This window comes from Alosa alosa, chromosome 17 (assembly GCF_017589495.1).
Source record: "Alosa alosa isolate M-15738 ecotype Scorff River chromosome 17, AALO_Geno_1.1, whole genome shotgun sequence".
In the NCBI taxonomy this organism is placed as follows: domain Eukaryota; kingdom Metazoa; phylum Chordata; class Actinopteri; order Clupeiformes; family Clupeidae; genus Alosa; species Alosa alosa.
The window spans coordinates 17,454,426-17,474,854 of NC_063205.1; the positions used below are offsets into that span (position 1 = coordinate 17,454,426).

The window sequence follows — 20,429 nt, forward strand, 5'->3', positions numbered from 1 at the left end:
TGCAAAACTTTGATGCCTTTCTGTGCGTGCAAACACCCAATCTGACTCTGTTAGCCTAGCTTAGCATAATGCACTTGGAGTGGGTTACAACAGCTAGCCTATAGCTAAAAGGGAGCTCTGGGGTAGTCGACAAATAAGCTAATTTCCCAAGCTATGGGCTAATAAAATAAAAGGCCCCAGCTCATGGCATTGGATTATAAGGCAGACACCAAATGTGACATGTTCTTCCACTAAACTGTTACATGCTGTCAAAAACTGCAGGGGCGGTGGTAGCTTAGTGGCATGCAGTAGCCTGGAAAGTTGTGGATTCACAACTTGTGTGTGTTCAATACCTGTGTGTGTTCAATTAAGTGCCCTTGAACAAGGCACTTCACCCCAAGTTTCTCTGTGGACAATGTAGTCCCTGGTGATAGAATGGTCACTTTGGATGAAAAGTCTGCTAAATGAATAAATGCAAATGTAAAAACTATCACATGCTTGTATAGGCCTATGTTCCTAACATAATGAGCTGGCAAAAGCTGTTTAAGAAAGCAGGCTGTAGTTAATGACAGATATTAATACACACAACCATGTTTCTCTCTTCAATCTTTTATTCTTAGAATATGTCTGTCTGTATATGCACACTATATTTAATATACTATTGATTCCACATTGATCATACATAACTCATAATTTTACATAATTTCCAATGACATAAACAAAAAGATTGTTTAAAAACAGAAACTAATTAAGAATAGGCCTAAATGGCAAGTACAGTCAAGCCCCAAATCATTTAGTCACAATCATTCAGTCATTTTGTGCCTGTTGGGGAAGACAGACGCCACTTCTCACATTACTTCTGTTTGTCAGACTGTCCAGTCGAATGCTGGAATATTCCGTCTTCTCCTCTGTGTTGATCTCTTTGGGGGGTGGTCTAGCTCTGTTTCCATGGTCGACAGTTGAGTAGGTCACATCCTATTAAAAGATCCAATAAACTAAAAATCAACTTATGCACACAGACACACATCTCTGTGTGCAGATGGACATGGAAGTGTGTGTGTTTATGTATCATGTGTCTTATGAGGTCTGGTTGGTCATACTCCGTCTGCTCTGACGCTGGCATATTCCGTGGCCTCCTCAGTGTTGGCATCTCTGGGTGCTGCTCTGGCTGTGTTCCTATAGACTACTGTGGTGTAAGTAACATCCTAGAGACACAGACAGCAGAGTGAATGACTTTTGAACACATGCACATGAGTGTAGCTGATTCTCCTCTAATCTCACCCCCATTATGTTTTTCATCTATGCCTGTGTTTGCATTTAGAACTTGCATTCAGAACAAAGGATGTATGCGTGTGTGTGTGTGTGTGTATGTGCGTGTGTGTGTGCGTGTCTGTGTCCATGTGTGTGTCTGTGTGTGATGGTAAGTTAGTAAGGGAGATGTTCACCTCGTTCCGCTGTTGTTCCTGCCCTGAGTGTTCCCCTCTGCTGTCTGATGGTTCATTTCTTCTCTCTTAGAGGGCAGGATAATAATAATATTTGTTATCCCGTGTACATTATTTGTTATGTGGATGTATTATCATGTGTATACAGTAACCTCCAGAATTATTGCCACCTTTGGTAAAGTTGACAGATATATAAAAAAAACTAGATGTACCGCATAGCGTTACAAAATATGACCGCCGCTCAGTCCTGTACATCCGTTCCGCGAAAATAAATCACCCTTCAATTTGTCTCCATCTTTTACTCCATCCCCCACTCTTGAAACTTTTGTGTATGCTTGTTTGGCATGCCTGAGTGTGTGTGTGCGGCTGCACAGAAAGTAGCCTACTGGTGCTGAAAAGGTGAATAGATTGTAGAATAGCCAAAGAAGATGTAGCATTGTTATGAAACCTTTAAAATCTCTAAACAATCACAAGTAGGGCAGTTCATCACAGTTCATCCATTGCAACTGGATTGATGAAAGGTCACTTACACCTGTAGGCTACATTGTATTTGGGAAAAGCAAAAGCTATCAGCATAATGTTATTTATTTATTTATTTATAAACAAAAACATCTCTGTCAGTTCCATGCAGTTTTCAACAGCTATCAAAAACAAATGTCATTTTTGGATGGATGGATTTTTTGTGAATGTTTCTTCTTCTACATAAGATTTTAGTCATCTTTAGTTCATGTGATACTTTATTGTCAATGCACAAATTAAGTAACAGTAGTCTGAAACGAAATGCTGTTTTACATCTAACTAGTGGTGCAAATAACTGACATGTCCAAATGGGCCTTGATGAAATGCGTCGCTACTGTTCATACACATTTTAACGGGCCAAAGTTGAAGAGCTGTTGTCCGTTATTGTTAAATTACAAAATATAGGCTGATTCATGTTCCCTTGCATTGTGTAACTGAGGTCCATGGCTAGTCTGGCTTTCACCAGACCAAGCTCAATCTTTTAAGAAATCAAAAAATAAATAGCGGGCAGATCAGGCTGGGTTCACCCAGCCTAGTCCATAGGCACCCGATATTGTTTAATTTTCCAATTGAGACATCCACGCTTTGGGTATTGTAAATGCAAAAATGCATCAGGGAGTTATGACAAAACTGTAACTAACAAACTAGATCCTAATAGAAAGCTGTTAGCTTCCCTAAGCTACAGGTAGGCTTATAAGGTAGGCCTATTTACAACATGCTTACGCCTTACAGTATCAAGCGGACTTAAACTGCCATATCGTGGCGACAAGTTGTAATAAAATTCACGCAGCTCCATGAGTCAAGGAAAGCGCGAATGAAGTAGCCACTTCTAAATGGGACCCACTACACAGTATGTATCAGACCTGTGTAACGTTGGTAAATCTTCCATTGCACAGAATGATTTTTGTAGCACGTGCAACAAATGGCAGTCGAAAGATACAATTACAGTGCTGCTATCAATTTGCTTGGTATAACCGCATTTATAGTTTTCTACAAATGCAATCAATCAAATTGGCCTCCATCACTCAACCAACGCTAACGGTAACATTAGGTCCTTATTGATATTATAAGATTAACGTACCTGCAGTAAAAACCAAGCATGTCCGATAAACATCCTCAGATTTATTTCGGCTTCAAGAAGAAATGGGAATTACAATTCATGTGAACATCGTCCTATCCTTATTAGACGTTCTCTGCGGTAAACTACAGTCCTAGGAAGCGTCCATTGTTTTTCCAACCCACTTTTAACTTCCAACAAAATTACGTCTCACTGCAACGATGCGCCATCTAGTGGACAAACGACTACTTATTGCCAATACTGGAAATGCAGCCATGATGGCTTTCTTTTAATCCTACTGAATTTGTAATTATGTATCGGCCGTTCTAATACCGATAGTATGTGTGTGTGTGTGCATGTGTATATGTGTGCACCGCCATCTACAGGCCAATGAGTGTACACTAAATGTACACATAACCTAATTTTTCTTAGACCCCCCCCATGGATGAAATTCTACGAAACTTGGCATACCCCCAGAGAATGCCAGGTCAATCATACACATAAAAGTTGGTGCAGTTCTGAACATCTTAACTGAAGATATTGCATTTTCATTTTTTACCGGGGGGGGGGGGGTGCAAATCACAAATGAGTGATTATGGGCCAGGTTGATGTGGGCCCTTGAGACCAACATACCATAAAAGATTCTTCATCCTCGGTGCCACGGTTCAGAGTTATTTAGGAAAAACTGCTTTTTTTGTGGTTAGGGGGGCCCAGCACGGGGGGGGGGGACGTATCATAATAGGCCCCGGGGGCGGTCATAATAATCTTTTGGGGATTTATTGTAATCTCACAATGAAAACAATGAGGACAAATTGTGATGGTAACCCAGATAGCAATTTCCTTTGGGCCGGATCCGCATAAAAGCCTTTAGATCCGCCTGTAGCGGACATACGGTATCTGACTGTGGGCCAGGTCTACTCCCGATACAGGTTTCAGCTCTGCTAGCAATGCTGTTTTATCACCGGTTTACAGATTTGTCCCAGGTCCAATTTCTGCAACTCAACTGGAAGTCAGGAGATGCGTTTAAAATACAAAACACTGATTTGGCCCAAACCTGTGATCCAGATATGAGCCGAAGGACCATTTTTTCACAGCAGACCCAGGTGGTAATGATATTAATTAAGGTGCTGATTCTAAATTGACTGTCCTTTCCCTACCTCATTGTCAACTGGCTGCTAAAGAAAAAAAAGGTATTTTGGAATGGCACACATTTAGAAATCATGGGGGTGCACCATGTTCCCATGGCCACTTCATTTCTACAGTAAGGCTGGAAAAGAAGATATAGTTGGCTCAATATTGATCATATGCTCGTTTCATTATTTTTATTATTACCTAGCAGTGGTAAAAGTAGTCAATTGTTGTTTGTATCAGATCTAACAGTGCTATGAGACAACCCCATATTCTTGCCACGCATGCAGAAGTCCAAGCAGTAATGTTAATCAAGGATCTTTGGTTTGCTCACTATCAATCTTTTGACATGATTTGCCAGCCTGGGGTTGGACTAGGACAGCCCAACTTTTCAAGGTAGTATCTGCTTTTTATCTCTGTTGGTTTATTCAGAGACAACAACAAGCAACCGAGCGATTGATAACTTTAATATTATTTTCCAGCAACAACAACTAGCTTAACTTAAGCAAAACAGCTATCACAATAACTATTTTGGAAAAAAAAAGTGATAACGCTAACAGGATCACTGATGATAAAAACGAGTGTAATTGTGACTTAGCCTATTTGCAAAAAAAGGAATAAATGTGGAATTAACACGACTTAAACTTTGTCTGGGATTGCACTTCTACAGCCAGGTTGTTGAATAAAAAAAAAATAATAAGACACTTATGTGTAAAGTTTTTTTTACCCCTTGTGTTTGTAGCCTAGCTAATGTTTATCAGTTGAGCTGTTGGGAAAACGTTACTTAACTTTAGCCTGGGTGAACCTATAACGAACCTGTTAGCAAATGTGTAGCAAACAGATTTTTCAGGATAATTAGCCCTAATTACCAATCACATTTCACATGTTAAATAAAGCCGGCTGATGTCTGATATACGGGTCCGTACCACACAAAATAAGTGGACCCGTATTGCATATGATAAACAGATCTGGAACACGTCAGTAACACAGACTACCATTCGGAACTGGGCCAGTCTTAGCCCTTATTGGTACCAGACCAATTTTGGACCGATGTGCGTTTGGACGCCGGATCAGGTCCATTATGCAGATCCGTCCCGGACGTTGTGGTAGGTGTGGCCCAGTTCCGTCCCAGTGTATGTTTGCTATCTGGGAAGAGAGGCAAAAAAAATCAATAAGAACCACTGTTGGAGAGTAACAGAAAAAGGTATAATCTTGGGGTAACTAAGTCCCCCCCAAAAATCTTCAAATGTGCCCTCACTGCTAATAGACTATTAGAGATTTACAGGGCATGCAGGTGGGTTTGGCATACATAGAAGAATGACTATACTGAAAAGAACCCCATGCCTAATGCAAATTATGGTAGAGGGGCTGCTATATTGTGGGGGTTGTTTTAATTCCCAAATAACTTGGGAGCCTTATTAAGGTGCATGAACACCAAGAAAAACCTGTACATTTTCAACGGAAATCTGTCAATATCTGTCAAGACACTAAAAGTGGGTGAATCAGGTGAATGAACCAAAACAAACATCCAGATTAAAACAAAAATGGTTTGCTGAATACAAAATCAAGCTTAGGCCATTGCCACATCAGTCCCCTGATCTAAACTCCATAGAAAAACAGTGGGGTGAGTCAAAGAGGAGAATGCACAAGTGTGGACCTATAAATCTGGAATTTGGGGAGATTTTGTAAAGACGAATGGTCTAAAATTCCTTGCTTTGTATTGTCCAACTTTATGGGGTGATAGGAGAATATTAAGAGCTGTTTTATTGGCAAAGGAAGGCTTAAAGGATAATTCCGATATTTAGCACTTTGAGTCCCTTTTCTGGTTTGTTTTGGATGAACTAGAGTGGTGGACACTGACATTTTGACGATGGGACCTATCTCGACTTTTCTGACTCGTTTTGAATCGCCTTTGACTACTTCAGTGGCTACCTACAAGCATGCACAAACATGTCCTTAAAACAACCCTTGATGTTCGTTTTCAAAACTGTGCAACTCACCGAGTGGTTAGTGGTGTTCGTTGATGTTCCAAAACAAGTAGCGTAGCGAAATACAGTTTCTGTCTTGTTTTATTTGCCAGTTTGTAAAATCCCTTTGATTTCTGTTGGAAGACTCATTGCACGTTGATATTACTGCGCCACCGGAAACGGAAACGGGGGCTGTTTACATTTGGTTGTAGTCTTTCCGCGAGACCTTCTTTTACTGTCTATGCTTCAGACTCAAATATTGAGCGGAAGTTTATACATGGTTGTGAGGTGTTTTAAGGACATGTTTGTGCATGCCCATAGCCAGCCAGTCAAAGGCAATTCAAAACGAGTCAGAAAGCCGAGACTGGACCCATCGTCAAAATTTCGGTGTCCACCACTCTAGTTCATCCAAAACAATCCGGAAAAGGGACTCAAAGTGCTAAATACCGGAATTATTCTTTAAGAAGGTATTATACGTAGGGGTGGCATTAATTGTGTGTAACATGTTAATGCCATGTATAATATAATTTTTGCTGTGAAAGTATTTTAAATATTTAAATGAATCATTGAATAATCAGCATTAGTGACATTAAAGTTCAAAAACTCTTTTATTATTATTTTCACTGTTCAAATAATTGCCATAATAATCTATGATATGACCTAATATGCTGAGGAATATGCTGTGCTTTTTTTCACATACAAGGCATTTCAGGGCACAGATATAACCTAAGGGACACAATGAAAATAAATTAACACTCCCCTCAATGTCAACACTTATTTCTTTGCATTGATGTGCGACTATAGAGTTGATGAACTCCGGTGATATGCAAATTCCTTGCTGCAGACATTGCAGAGGACTTTATTTTTCAACACTTTATTTTTTATCAACACCATCAGGCCATTTTTTTTTTAAGTAAATGTTCCAATCAATGATCCAGGCAGCACGTTTTCTTCTCTCCTTCATTTTACAGTCTAATTTTTACTGACTAGAACGGCTCGGGGTCAAAGGTCATACGGAATCGATTAATCTGCACTAATTTAATCAGTTATTTTTTCTCAAATTAATTAATCGAAATGAATCAGTTATTTTGACAGCCCTAATATATATATATATATATATATATATATATATATTTCTTTATGAGATTCTTTTTTTCTCTGAATAAATTTGCTTCCCTTCAAAATTGGATTTCCTCATTGTTTTCATTGTGAGATTACAATAAATCACCAACAGATTATTTTCTATACCTGTTTTTAGTCAACTTTAGCAGAGGGGCCAATAATTCTAGAGGGTATTGTATAAGCTATTACTGTATACATCATGTGTTATCATGTGTGTGTTAAAAGGGCTATTTCAAGAACCTGGGTCAGTAATTAACTCAAAGGTTAACTTAAAACTTAAAGGTCTACCATTCTGAGTCACAGGTAGAGTAAGCGATGTTGGATGACATCACATTTGTTTATGTTTATGTTTCTTAGCAAACTCTTCTGTCCAAGACAACTTTACATGAACTTGCATAATATTTGTAACCAGACAGGTAGCTCACTCCTCCTCTCAGTGCTCCTTGAAAAACTCCACAATGTGTTTTGTTATTGTTTAGAAGACAGGCTGCCCCCACTTTGTTTCCAATTGACGGAGCTAGGGCTGTGTAAGAAAACCATTTTTTAATAGTCTTCTCAGAGAATGTAGAGCTAGCAGATCATGAGGAGATATTTGCTGAATGTTACTAATAGTTGTCTGTTAGAAATCGCTGAGCATCACTCATCCTACCTTTAATGTAGCTGAGCTTATCAGTAATCTACATTCTTGGAATAGGTCCCCTGTGTGAATGTTTATGTGTTTACTTCTGTATCTCCAGCAGGTGACTGCAGCTGTTCCCAGTATGCCCACCAGCAGGATGATGATAATCAACACAATGCTGGAGGATCTGGCCCATGATTCTGCCCCTGCCCCCTCACTTTCTCCTGCTCATGAGAAAACCCCAGACAGCGACCCCTTTATATTATATATTAAGATAATTAGGCAAAAATCAACATGTAATGAACAAAAATGAAACTGCTTACCTTTAACAATGAGTGTGATTGTTCTTTCATTGCTTTCAATCACACACATGTAATATCCCTGGTCCTCTTCAGTCAGGCTAGATAGAAGCAGAGATGTATTTCCTGGAGAACTGTCACTGAATGTCTGGACTCTACCACTGTAACGCTTCATTTCTTCTGGGTTCAGATCTCCAGTCAACTTATAAAAATATTTCTTGTTAATAAATTCCCACTTAATCTCTTCCAGTTTGATCTGCAGGTCAGTACAGGAGCAGGACAGGAGAACAGACTCTCCTGGGGATCTGGTGATGTTTTCATCTTTAGGTTCAGATAATACACAGCCTTCTCCAGCAACTTTTCCTGCTCATCAGAAAATATCAGACAATGACACCTTATATTTTGACGTTATAAGCGAATAATATCTGTCGTGAATATAAATTTGTATGTAATGTGCTTAAAACGGTTAGAAAGTGACTCTTAACCAAAGTAGTAATGCTTAGCGCGACAACGTGACGTCAAAATGACGTATATCTTGCTGGCGCGCCAGGATTTAACCCAGGTAGCGCGAGGTAGCGCACCACCAGAGCCTGTTTACGGGGAGCCGGATCACTCCCTATTAACTCCATTATACCTGCAATCTGTTGCAGTTCCGCTAGGGGCGATCACGAATAAGTGCAAAAACAATGGGGGTCTAATGGAGCTAGACGGCTAAATTTGTCTCTTTCACCTGGTTGTTGTTGTCAATTGAATATTTGATTGTGGTTTCTGCAAGCTCAATATGCATTATAGGTCAAAAGTTGAATGAACGAGCAACCAGTTCAGAAACCGGAAGTTTCCCGAGAGTGGCGGTTCTCCCCTTATTAGACATTAGGCGTGTTCGACTTGAGGCAGATCTGTGCAGATCTGACTTGATGTGATGCATGCTGGGTTGAACACAATGCATACTGGGATGGACGCAATGCTTGCTGGTTAGAAATTCTGTCCGACTTCTGTCAGCCGGGAGGGACTTACCACCCGTGACACCATGTCACATGACCTTAAAATATCGCGGGAGTCTTAGCCTGCAGACAGATCTTGCAGTTGCCTTCCACGAGCTGCACGAGCTAAAACAAAACCTCATGGCGTCAGTTCAAAAGGCGTGATAGGGCCATTTGGGAGGAATGTCCTCATGACGACGGGAGTCTCATGCTGCTTCCTTATGTTGGAATATGCGAAAATAAACAGAAATCGAAGGGTTACCTTCTTATACGTGATTTCTGCAACAATGGTAGGCTAGCCTACTGAAAACGTTTGGATATTCTGTTATTTTCTGCTGTTGGCTTCTCCATGGTCCTCGCTTGCGCCTCTGCGTGTGTGACTGATCTGCCCAGTCGGATCTGCCAGTCTGTTTTCATGCGTGACAACGCTCCCCTGCACACAGTCGGAGATGACTGCACCATCAACATGAAATGAGGTTCCCGTTTTAATGAGCGTTGGTTAGGAAACAGCTATTTCGGACTGCTGAACAGAAATCGTGTAGTGTCATATGCATTGCACTGGCTAGGTCGCCATTAAAGCTATTGAATAGGCTACTTAGCTAGCCTAGAAATCTAGACGCACCCTAGCGGCGGCAAATGAATTTGCTCAGCCTGTACGTCTAGTAACAAACCATAGGGATTTCTATTGGCTGACGCCGTGGGCGTCATCAATCACAGGCGCCTCTATTTTGTTAGAGAGTCTTAAGGCGGGCTTAACAGGATGACGACAGCCCTGCGATGGTGAACAACAAGGAAGGGGCTATGGCGAACGAAGAGCGGTTGTTTGAATCGGCGTTGGCTTCAACTTTGGAGGAGTTGGACTTGTGCTTTTCTTTGAAAGTTGAGCAACACAATGCACTTAAGTCATTCCTTTTGAAGAAGGATGTATTTGCCGTTTTGCCGACCGGATATGGTAAAAGTTTGATATATCAACTTGCTCCGCTGGTGGCCAAACGGATGGGACATCCTGCTGTTCTGATTGGTCGTAGCGCTGGCCTATTGCATGCCTAGGCAGTTTGAAAGACAATTCTCTGCCCACCCCTTGGGTTAAGCAAGGTGAATGGGTCGATTCCAGACTATACATTTCAATGATATAGGCTGGCCCGCCAGGCTACTACTTAGCGCCAATCATTGGAAGACAAGGAGAAAGTTAGGTTGAAGAGGGAGACGAAACTTTATGGTATGTGAATGCAAAACCGCACCAGTCATGTCTATGGCCGTATCTACCATAGAGGTCGCCTTTCTTTCTTCAAATTTCGTTTCATTTATTAACTAAAAATAGCCGACGAGACAATCAATTATCCTTGCACCAACGCACAGTCACGCTACACGTAGTTGTAGAGCTTTGTCCTAACTAACAAACGCAACACAGTGTCTCATGCAGCTTAAATAAACTTCAATACCCACAAATCCATTGTCCAAAATAAATAATCGTCTGACCTGAACAAAGGCTGACTTCAAGGCCTACTTAAAATGTTATGCTGAAATTCAGTGGAGTTGCAGCTAGCTAACCTGCACTGAAAATTAAGCTATATTACAGTTTTTTTCAATCGCTAACAAGCGCTTACCCATACTTCAGATACTTTTTCTAAACTCTTAACACAGACTCACACCTACAAAACACAACTGGCCAAATGGATAATTTTCTTCTCAAAAAACACATTTTTGTTAAATATACTACTAACACATCTTTCTCTGCACACACTAACTTTACCAAAACACTGGAAATCTGACTCAAAATTAAATTATTCTGTCAAAGAATAACACTTGTTTTCACTTCACAAGGTACATGCAGTCAATCAAAGTACAACAGGTTTCAAAATACTGGCTATTGTTGACATTACAAAAACGGCATTGACTTTTATGTTTCAGTTTTACAGGTATTTGCATGCAATTTTTACACTAAATGTCTTGGTTGGGAATTTTACAGGTATTTGCATGCAATTTTTACACTAAATGTCTTGGTTGGGAATTTTACAGGTATTTGCATGCAATTTTTACACTAAATGTCATGGTTGGGAATTTTACAGGTATTTGCATGCAATTTTTACACTAAATGTCTTGGTTGGGAATTTTACAGGTATTTGCATGCAATTTTTACACTAAATGTCATGGTTGGGAACTGTATGTCCACATGTTATGTTCACATTCAAAAGCCTTTTCCCTTTCCCTTTACTGTTTACTACAGTAGAAATACTGTTTACAGTATGATAGAACAGAAACAGTTTTGCAGTATTGCAATGCTTACAGTGAACAAAATATCCATGAAACACACAAGCATTCTGAACAAAAAAACAACAGCAAAAGCCCAGATAAAGGGGAGCTAAAAAAAAGCAAAATTACTGTATCTAATCTCTTCGATCTTCAGGGTTACAGGCCACATGTTTTCATCAACATCGCATTGATTACATGGTCAATGATAGTGGCACAAATTTCATCACTAACAACAGTTCTTGCAGCCAAATGGAATGCCACCACCACGCATTCTTACACCTTTACCTTGCCCTCGCCTTGGGCCTGCTCTTTTCCCTGGTCCTGCTCCTCTCACTGCTCCTGCACCTCTCACTGCATCGCACTGCATCGCACTGGGCCTGCTCTTCTCCCTGGGCCCCTTGCTCTTATTCTTCCTTGTCCAGACATTACAGTGTTTGTCTTTTTCTGTTTCTAAAAACATTACTCCTCAAAGTCCTCATTTTACTGTGTCAGTGTAATAGAAGAAAATAACCCCTGCCACTGAGTCTAAGCCAGACTGGAATCAGCTGTGGTTTTGCTAATTTACCCAACATAAATCAGTTGTGTGTAAATTATTGAATTGTTTGTTTATTATCAGCTGAGATATATTGTTTTTGAACTGATATCATTGCAGAAGCAGAGGTTTTATACTGTATCTAAGGTTTGGAATATTGTTTTTTTTGCTATTTGTGGGATGTTGTGTGTTAACATTCGTAAATACTGCAAAAACAATCCATAATTTTGTTGGGAGGTATAGCTTGTCTGTTAAGAAAATGTAAGCATTGTGGAAATGTGTTCACTGACTGCATATCGTGTGCAAACATGACACAAGACATGAAATGTGTGAATGGTATGGCCACAAATGACCGATGCTGTGCTAATTGTATTTAGAGTTTTGAAAATGTGACAACTGGTTGGACAAACGCTTGTTAGCGACTGAAAAAAACTGTAATGTTAGGCTATAGATATCAGAGTCTGGACCAATAGTAGCATATCGTTATACTAGATAGTAGATAATAGTAGATATTTATATGGATATTATCTAAGCATGATATTGATTATTGGTCAGTTATTTACACAGGAGACAGGAGGAGGGAAATCAGGCAGAAAGGTGGAAATGAGGAGAAAGAGGTAGGAGAAGAGAGGGAAATAATAGGCAAAGGGCCCTCACAAGTGAGTGAGAGTCAAGATGTGACACTCACTGTGTCAGAAGGTACAAGCTCTGCAGCCTATGACTCTGCAATTTATAAATGCAACATTCTGATGAGAAGCAGAGCATTCTTAATTAAAGATGGAGCAGAGATCAGTATAAATGTCCTCAAAACCAATTGGAGAAAAGGCTCTTGAAATATACAGGTGCATCTAAAAAAGTAGAATATTGTGGAAAAGTGTGTTGGTTTAAGTTATAAACAAAACATGTTGTAGAAACATTTGTCCAGTTTATGCCATACGGCAAAATGATCATGATAGCCTTTACATTACAGCCCTCTATGGTTAAGTCTTTCATAGGCATATCTAGGCTACTTTGCTCTTTTATAAATGTACCATATGCCTAATAGGCTGTTTTTCTAAGTGTGATTTATGCTATAATGTATAAATTATATGGGTAAGGCTATTTGTACCCCTGGTACAATTAGCAGTATATGCTATTCGCACCCTGGTGCAATTAGAAGTGAATTCTCGTACCCCGGTGCACACAGCAATGTGTCCTATTAGTACCCCGTCTGGTACAAATATCAGTGTATGCTATTCGTACCCCGGTGCACACAGCAATGTGTTCTATTAATACCCCGTCTGGTACAAATATGTATGCTATTTGCACCCCATAAGTATGCTATTTGCACCCCTGTGCATTTAGTCTGGCATATTGATCACACAATGTAATAATAATAAAAAAAAAACAAGTAACATGTTTTTTTGCTGTTATGTAACATGGTGTGAATAGCTCAGCTAATAGACACTCTGAATAAGGTATGCTGTTTGCATCAATGTATAGTTAGAAGTGGATGCTATTCGTACCTTGGTGTATATAGGTACCTTCTGAGCCTACGTCATTACGTTCACTGGAGGCAAAACAAACCATCACCTCAGCTGGGAAGCTAAACGAACAGTCATATTCGGGAGGCTAAAGGTTATCATGGTCTCATCTTGCTGTGCTGTCGGGTGCCAGAACCGAAAAAGTCATCGGTTAAATTTGAAATAAGTAGGCCTAGGCTACAGTTTCCAGGGAGAACGTAGTTGTTCGTTTGACTCACGATAACCCAAGCCTTGTATTGGAACCTCACATATTAGCCTACCAATCGTCCTGCATTTCCAACCTCTTTACATGTAGCCTATGTCACTTATTCATTTCTATACAAACCAAGACTGCGGATTCCTAAAAAAACGCAAGCGCCCACACCATAAGTGTATCTAAATAAGCTATGTAGCCTACCAAAAATTTAATTTTACTGTGACTCGAAGAGCTAAACCAAATCCTTGATTACTAGCTACTAGGCTACGACTGTGTAAGGCCCAGCACTAACTCCGAGCGTGGTAAACAAAATTGGATATTTCAGGCAGTAAAAGCCCCGGTAAGAAACAAACTAGATTTTGTTCAAATCTAGACACCTATGGCTACTGAAAAAAAAAAAAAAAAAATGTGAGGTTCATTTATCAAATGTTATTTTGAAGTATTAAAAAACATTGTTGTTTTAGAATTTTCAAACGAAATGGTTGGTAATTAGCACGTTTGCAATACATCTTTGCCTTGTGACATGGGCGGGCGCTGGCTCGGTAAAATGTCGGTTTGGCAAACACAAAACTCACCACGTCATTGTAGACCTATTGTAAGTCTTGGACAGGACCATTTAGGAGATAGTTATATGCATTCAATGATTTATACACCCTCAGCTTCTCCTTACTGTAGACACTCGGTTTTTCAATAATGTCCGGCCATTCAACTGATGGCAAACCTGTCTTTCCAATCACTGACGGTATTAGGTCTGTCAGGATGGTCCCATCTGATAATGTAGCCTTAATTTTTTCAAATAATCCTCTCGATTACGTACACTGAGTGTATGTACGTATTGTGTTATATCGTTACACATTTTAGCAAAGATTTTAGATTACTGTCTGATTTTAGCCGCCTCACTAGTACTATTCAAATAGCCGCCTCACTATCCAAACGATTGTTTCTGCCTCCAGTGACGTCACGCCCACCCGAATGTTTATGTTTTCACCACCGGTGCGAAGGGGTCTATAGTACTGTATGCAATTTACACCCTGGTGCATGAACTAGCTAATTGTTGCAATCAAAACTTCCGTTTGAGAAACGATTTCTTGTTCAAATTGCGCGTATGTGTTCACTGAACCAAGATTATCAAAATAAAACCCAACTTTTCAATCTAAAACTTAATCTGAACAGATATTATTGCCGAAACCTTTCAGAATTCTTCACTTTCTGCTGACGAAAAAACGAATGTCCGCCATGTTTTTTGTGTACATGAGCAAAGTCTTTTTGTTGTTATGTCACAGGGTGTGAATAGCTCAGCTGTGTGGCCAAAGCTATTCATACCAGGGGTGTAAATAGACACTCCGAAATTATATTTATGTCAATTTATCAATTAGTTTCCGCAATATTCACCATAAGTCATCATGGACCCCCATAGCATTTCGTGGGGGGCAACATTTCTATCAACACCCCTGATCTCGGTATTTGAATCCTGGCTACGGCCGGTCATGTCTCAAACTTCAGCTCAGTTTTGTGGTTTTATGCTAGCCATTTAATTACAAGCCCTACAAGTGGAAAAGACATTAAAAAAAACACCATGCATATGTGCATATCGGGCAAGAAGTTAAATTTATCCTATTGTATAACAACTCAGTCATCTTCGCATTGCTAGCCTACTGGTTGGTAGCTCATATGTAGGCCTGTCTGCATGCCGTTGTAGGCAAGAAAGAGACATAATCAGTCTTGACTGTCATGAAAGAGCGAGCCTTAAAGGACAAGTTCGGTATTTTACACTTAAAGCCCTGTTTTCAGATAGTTTATGATTAAATAGAACGTTTAAGATTGAAATGTGGACACATGCTGCTGTCCTGAGAATTTTTGGTTTCTGTGGTAGTGCCCCCCCTCCTCCAAAACGCTGCATAGGTGCACTGGAACAATCCTTCCTAAAACGCATTAAACTTTCGTTTACAAAGACGTGAAACTCACCGAGTGGTCAGGGGTGTTCGCTGATATGCTCACACAAAAATCGCTGCAAAAGATGCTTTCCAACAGGTGTTTACCATGCGTTGTAAAACTGTGGAGCTATTTTTCCAAACGCCTCACACCCGTACATTCTTCCGTTGAGAGCTTGGATAATAGACACTTCAGCCCAGTTGGTGGCGATAATGCACCTTACACCGTCTTGCCAATTACAAGCAAACCACTGGCATTTCATTGACTACACAGAAGAAGCAGAAGATCGCTGTTGAAGTATTTTGCAACAGACAGCTAAAAATGAGGCGATTTTGTGCAGTTCCGAATTGCGGGAAAATTCGTGGCAAAAAAAGTTGTCACAGACTTCCTTTCAACGATCCAGAAAGGCTAAAGTTGTGGCTGGAATTTCTGGGGTTGGATGTGAGCACACCTGTTGAGAATCTGCAGAAAGCTGATCACCGTGTCTCTGCGGTCTGCATTTTACTGAACTTCGCTGGAGGTCGAAAGAAATCGCCCAAAAAGCTCTCTCGCCTGAGAAATACAGCGGTTCCCACATTACCTCCTGGGACAACAGAGTTGGAAGAACTTGGGGTAAGGTTGACATTTTGTAATGTAACGTTTGTAACAGGCGGAAAATGAACTTATTTGTTGTCCATAACCTGTCATGTTCACATCATAAGCCTAACACTAAATCTAGCCTACATGAATAATTTGGCTACATGAATAATTTGGCTAATTTGGCTGTGGAACTTTCATGATGAAAACGTAATGATTCACGTAGGCTATCATTCACATCGTGCAAGTTCCAAGACATTTTAGCATTAGCCATGGTTGGACGTGACAATAATTTGGATAGTGTAGCCTACGATACCGCGACTGCATAAGACTACAGAAAGAATACAAAGAACCCCATATCCGTTTCCGGCAGCGGAGTAATACCCTTACCTCACAGCACATCCAATACAAGTCAATGGAGTTGGACAAAAACTACGATAAAACCTGTTGGAAAGAATCTTTTGCAGCGATTTTTGTGTAAGCATATCAGTGAACACCCGACTACTCTGTGAGTTTCACGTCTTTGTAAAGGAAAGTTTAATGCGTTTTAGGAAGGATTGTTCCAGTGCACCTATGCAGCGTTCTGGAGGGGGGGCGCTACCACAGAAACCGAAAATTCTCAGGACAGCAGCATGTGTCCAAATTTCAATTTTAAACGTTCTATTTAATCATAAACTATCTGAAAACAGGGCTTTAAGTGTAAAATACCGAACTTGTCCTTTAACATTAGTTTGAGTTCACATATTCAGCAAAGAATAGTTATTTGTTGAGTGACTATATTTTCTTATTTTATTTTATTTATGTATTTAATCATTTTGAGTTCATATATTTGTATAATATGTCATTTGACACCGCTGTAAAGTGCTGGAAAAGCTTGAAAATTTACATTCAAACCAATTACTACCATTACTAACCACAAACCATTACTTCCACATACACACTCACAAGCGAATCAATGCACACACCCATGTAAATGTGGTCATCTTTAGTATCGCTTTGCAGTAGCCTACATCTAGTTTAATCCACATTGCGCGTTACACATACAGACTGCAGGGTAAACATAGACGGAATACATAACTATATAAAACAAACATGCTGAATAAACAAAACAAAATTAAATAAACATGAATAAATGTTGAAGGTTTGTAATGTCCTGTACTATTTGCAGACAGGTCTGTTTTTGTGCATTCATAAATATACTGCTATGTTCAGTTACGGGGACGCTGGCGAGACACGCCGCTCCTTCTGGCATCATGTTTTTGTTTGATTTTATGTAATGTTCGTAATTTTATTTAATGTCATGTCATTTTTGTTATTGATTTGTCTAGTTAAATGTTGTTTCTCTTCATTTACGTTATTTTCAAAAGTTTTCGTGTTATTCTTAGCTCTTTTACTGCTTCCAAGTCGGCTGATGTCGTTAGTCCATTTGGAGCTTGATATGGCTAGCTGGGCCTCTATCCTTCCATCTATCCATGAGCGGTGCTGCACTTGGTCGAGGGGATTTCTTGGGACAGCTGGACCAAGGCTAGGCTACTCTGCAAAAGATCTGCTGTAGCCGCCGAGCTGTTGCTAACCTGCGAGCTGCCGTGCCAAATGCCTGGAGTCTGGATTGAGCAGATTAACGTTAATGTTACCACGTTGAAGAACTCTGCATTCTCATGGAGCAACAAACTGTCGTTGTCAACAGTCCACCGAGTTGCTGATCTGCAAGATCGCCCCCGATTTTAGACTGCTTCCAGTGATCTCCAGACTGCAGCCTACAAGGCCAAAAGTTAACGTAAAACGGCTTGAAGACACTATGCACTATCATTGCCATTGGACTGATTTGGACAAAGTTAGCACAGACTTGTTCTTTCTTCCTTTCTTATTTATTTATTTTATTATTTGTTAATTGTTTGTTTGTTGTCTGTCTTGTATGTCAACCGTTACGGTACAGATCCACTTGTACTTCACTTCATTTTGTCGTGTCGCATTCCACTCTAGTCCTATGGGTGACGTCAAGCGACTTTAACGCGCCCGCAAAGCATTCCGGGAAGGCAGCGCTGCATTTGAAATAATGTCGCGCGTCAAAAAGCTGGCCGATGCCCAGCTTTATGCAAATTAATCCGTTGAACGTGAGGCGACTCTCCAATGAAAGGACGAGGTTGTAGGTCCTTTGTTGTACCACAACGGTGCCTGTGAAACTTTGGTTCCGCGTACAAGACAATAATGTCCAGCATCTTTTGTCTTATGTGTAAATGTCTAGCGTGTGCTGATTATTATTATTATTATTTTTTACTGTGTTTACTCTGTAAAGCGACTTTGGGTGCTTTAAAGGCGCTATGTAACAAAATAAAATGTATTACAGTTTTTTTTCAGTCGTTAACAAGCGTTAGTCTAACCAGTTGTCACATTTTCAAAACTCTAAACACAATTAGCACAACATCGGTCTTTTGTGGCCATACCATTCACACATTTAATGTCGTTTTCACACAATATGCAGTCAGTGAACACATTTCCACAATGCTTACATTTTCTTAACAAACAAGCTATACCTCCCAACAAAATTATGGATTGTTTTATTTGCAGTATTTACGAATGTTAACACACAACATCCCACAATAGCAAAAACAATATTCCAAACTTTAGATACAGTATAAAAACCTCTGTTTCTGCTCTGCTTCTGCTACCAAGCGGTTTTATCCTTGTGAAGTGAAAACAAGTGCTATTCTTTGACAGAATAATTTCAGTTTGAGTCAGATTTCCAGTGTTTTGGTAAAGTTAGCGTGTGTAGAGAAAGATGTGTTAGTATATATTTAACAAAATGTGTTTTTGAGAAGAAAATTATCAATTTGGCCAATTGTGTTTTGTAAGTGTGAGTCTGTGTTAAGAGGTTAGAAAAAGTATCTGTATGGGTAAGCGCTTGAAAAAAAACTGTTATTATTATTATTATTTATGAGTAAAGCTGACGTTTCACTGCATATTGATTTTTAAAAAAAATGATTAGTGTGGATACTTGTGGATACAAACAAACACAGTTTTACTCATCGATAAATAACTTTTGTTGGGAGTTTACATACAAACACGAGCAAAATATTGAGGCCTTTTATGAAGAGGATCATAACCCACTCGATGGAAGATCATGTAACACACACTAGATAGGCTACATGTGTATGATCCAAATCTATTAAGACATACTTTCCATCTATTACACACACACACACACACACATGCACACTTAGTATGACATATTAGAACTCACCAACAGTGACTTGCAGAGCTGTGTAAAGCACACAGAGGCAGAGCTTCATCTTCAGAGGAGGTTTTGACACAAAAGACACAATCACACAAACATCACTGACTATATCACTGGCATGTTTGCTACTTCCTCTTCACAAATGGACACACTTCTGTGTCTAATTCACTGTTGATTGGTTGTTCACTTTTGCATGTATTCCTCTGATGGCAGAAAGCCATCACTAAAAACTCAATACTTTTCTCTGAGGCGAAAACTGAGTATGATATACTGCTGCTTTCAGCTGCTGTTCTCTCTTCATCGCTTTGGTTGAAATGTAGCTGTTTGAAATGAACTTCCTCCTTCCACCTCAGTGTTCATATCTTCAGTTGCATCATCTGTATGGAGAGTAACTGTTTCTTTTTTTCTTAATCTACAAAAAGATGACAGCTATTCCAATCCACAAGTCCACTTGTCTTTTGGCTTATTTATATGTCGATAGATTGTGTATTGAAACCATGGCTGCCATGGCTGTTTCTCATATTAGCTTTGAGCTAGGAGTACGTTCTTCTTTCTCTTCCTGTTTTTCTCGGATAAACACACAACTCATGTCCAGAACTCAGAGAATCACAGACAAACACATCAGATGTGCGCACACACACACACTCTCTCTCTCACACACACACACATAACACACACACAGGTTTGTTGTGCAAGACAACATTATGGGTGTACATATTGAGAGTATGAGGGGACATGAGATATATCCTTAAAAAATGATACAATTATCTTAAATTGGACATATTCAAACATTTTTGAAGGGATTATTTTAAAACTTAAAAGATGCAGATATTAAAAAGCTGGGTGTACATGCACACCACTGCACACACTCACAACCCCTGCTTACTGGTAGCCTAGACCCAAAACTCCAGTGTGACAGTCACATAATCTCTTATTTTGAAGTATTTTGGCTATTTTCAGCTCACTAGCAACTCAGCATGGCAATTAATAATGATCATTATGACTTGATCATCATCATGATCATTACTAGTCTTAAACAGAACAATATCGACTTTGTTTTACTTTAGTAC

At 39.7% G+C, this 20,429-nt stretch overlaps 1 protein-coding gene across 2 annotated transcripts; it reads right to left on the bottom strand.

Moving 5' to 3' along the window:
* Positions 1–572: 572 nt before the first annotated feature.
* LOC125310660 lies at positions 573–19,789 on the bottom strand. Of its 2 annotated transcripts, XM_048268289.1 has the most exons (6): positions 19,366–19,789; positions 8,157–8,495; positions 7,938–8,057; positions 1,425–1,489; positions 1,080–1,184; positions 573–954 (listed from the first exon to the last, which is right to left on the bottom strand). In XM_048268289.1, exons 1-6 carry the CDS (start codon positions 19,412–19,414, stop codon positions 787–789), a joined length of 846 nt encoding a protein of 281 aa, XP_048124246.1. In that variant the 5' UTR covers positions 19,415–19,789; the 3' UTR covers positions 573–786. The 2 variants fall into 2 exon arrangements, with proteins under 2 accessions (XP_048124246.1, XP_048124247.1); XM_048268290.1 differs by lacking the exon at positions 7,938–8,057.
* Between the last annotated feature and the right edge of the window lie 640 nt (positions 19,790–20,429).

Coding starts and splice junctions, on each gene's coding strand:
- LOC125310660 (XM_048268289.1), bottom strand. CDS start 19,414: ATGAAGCTCTGCCTCTGTGTGCTTTACACAGCTCTGCAAGTCACTGTT. Junction 1,490..7,937: donor CACCTGCTGGAGATACAGAA/GTAAACACATAA, acceptor CTGCCCTCTAAG/AGAGAAGAAATGAACCATCA. Junction 955..1,079: donor CCAGCGTCAGAGCAGACGGA/GTATGACCAACC, acceptor ATCTTTTAATAG/GATGTGACCTACTCAACTGT.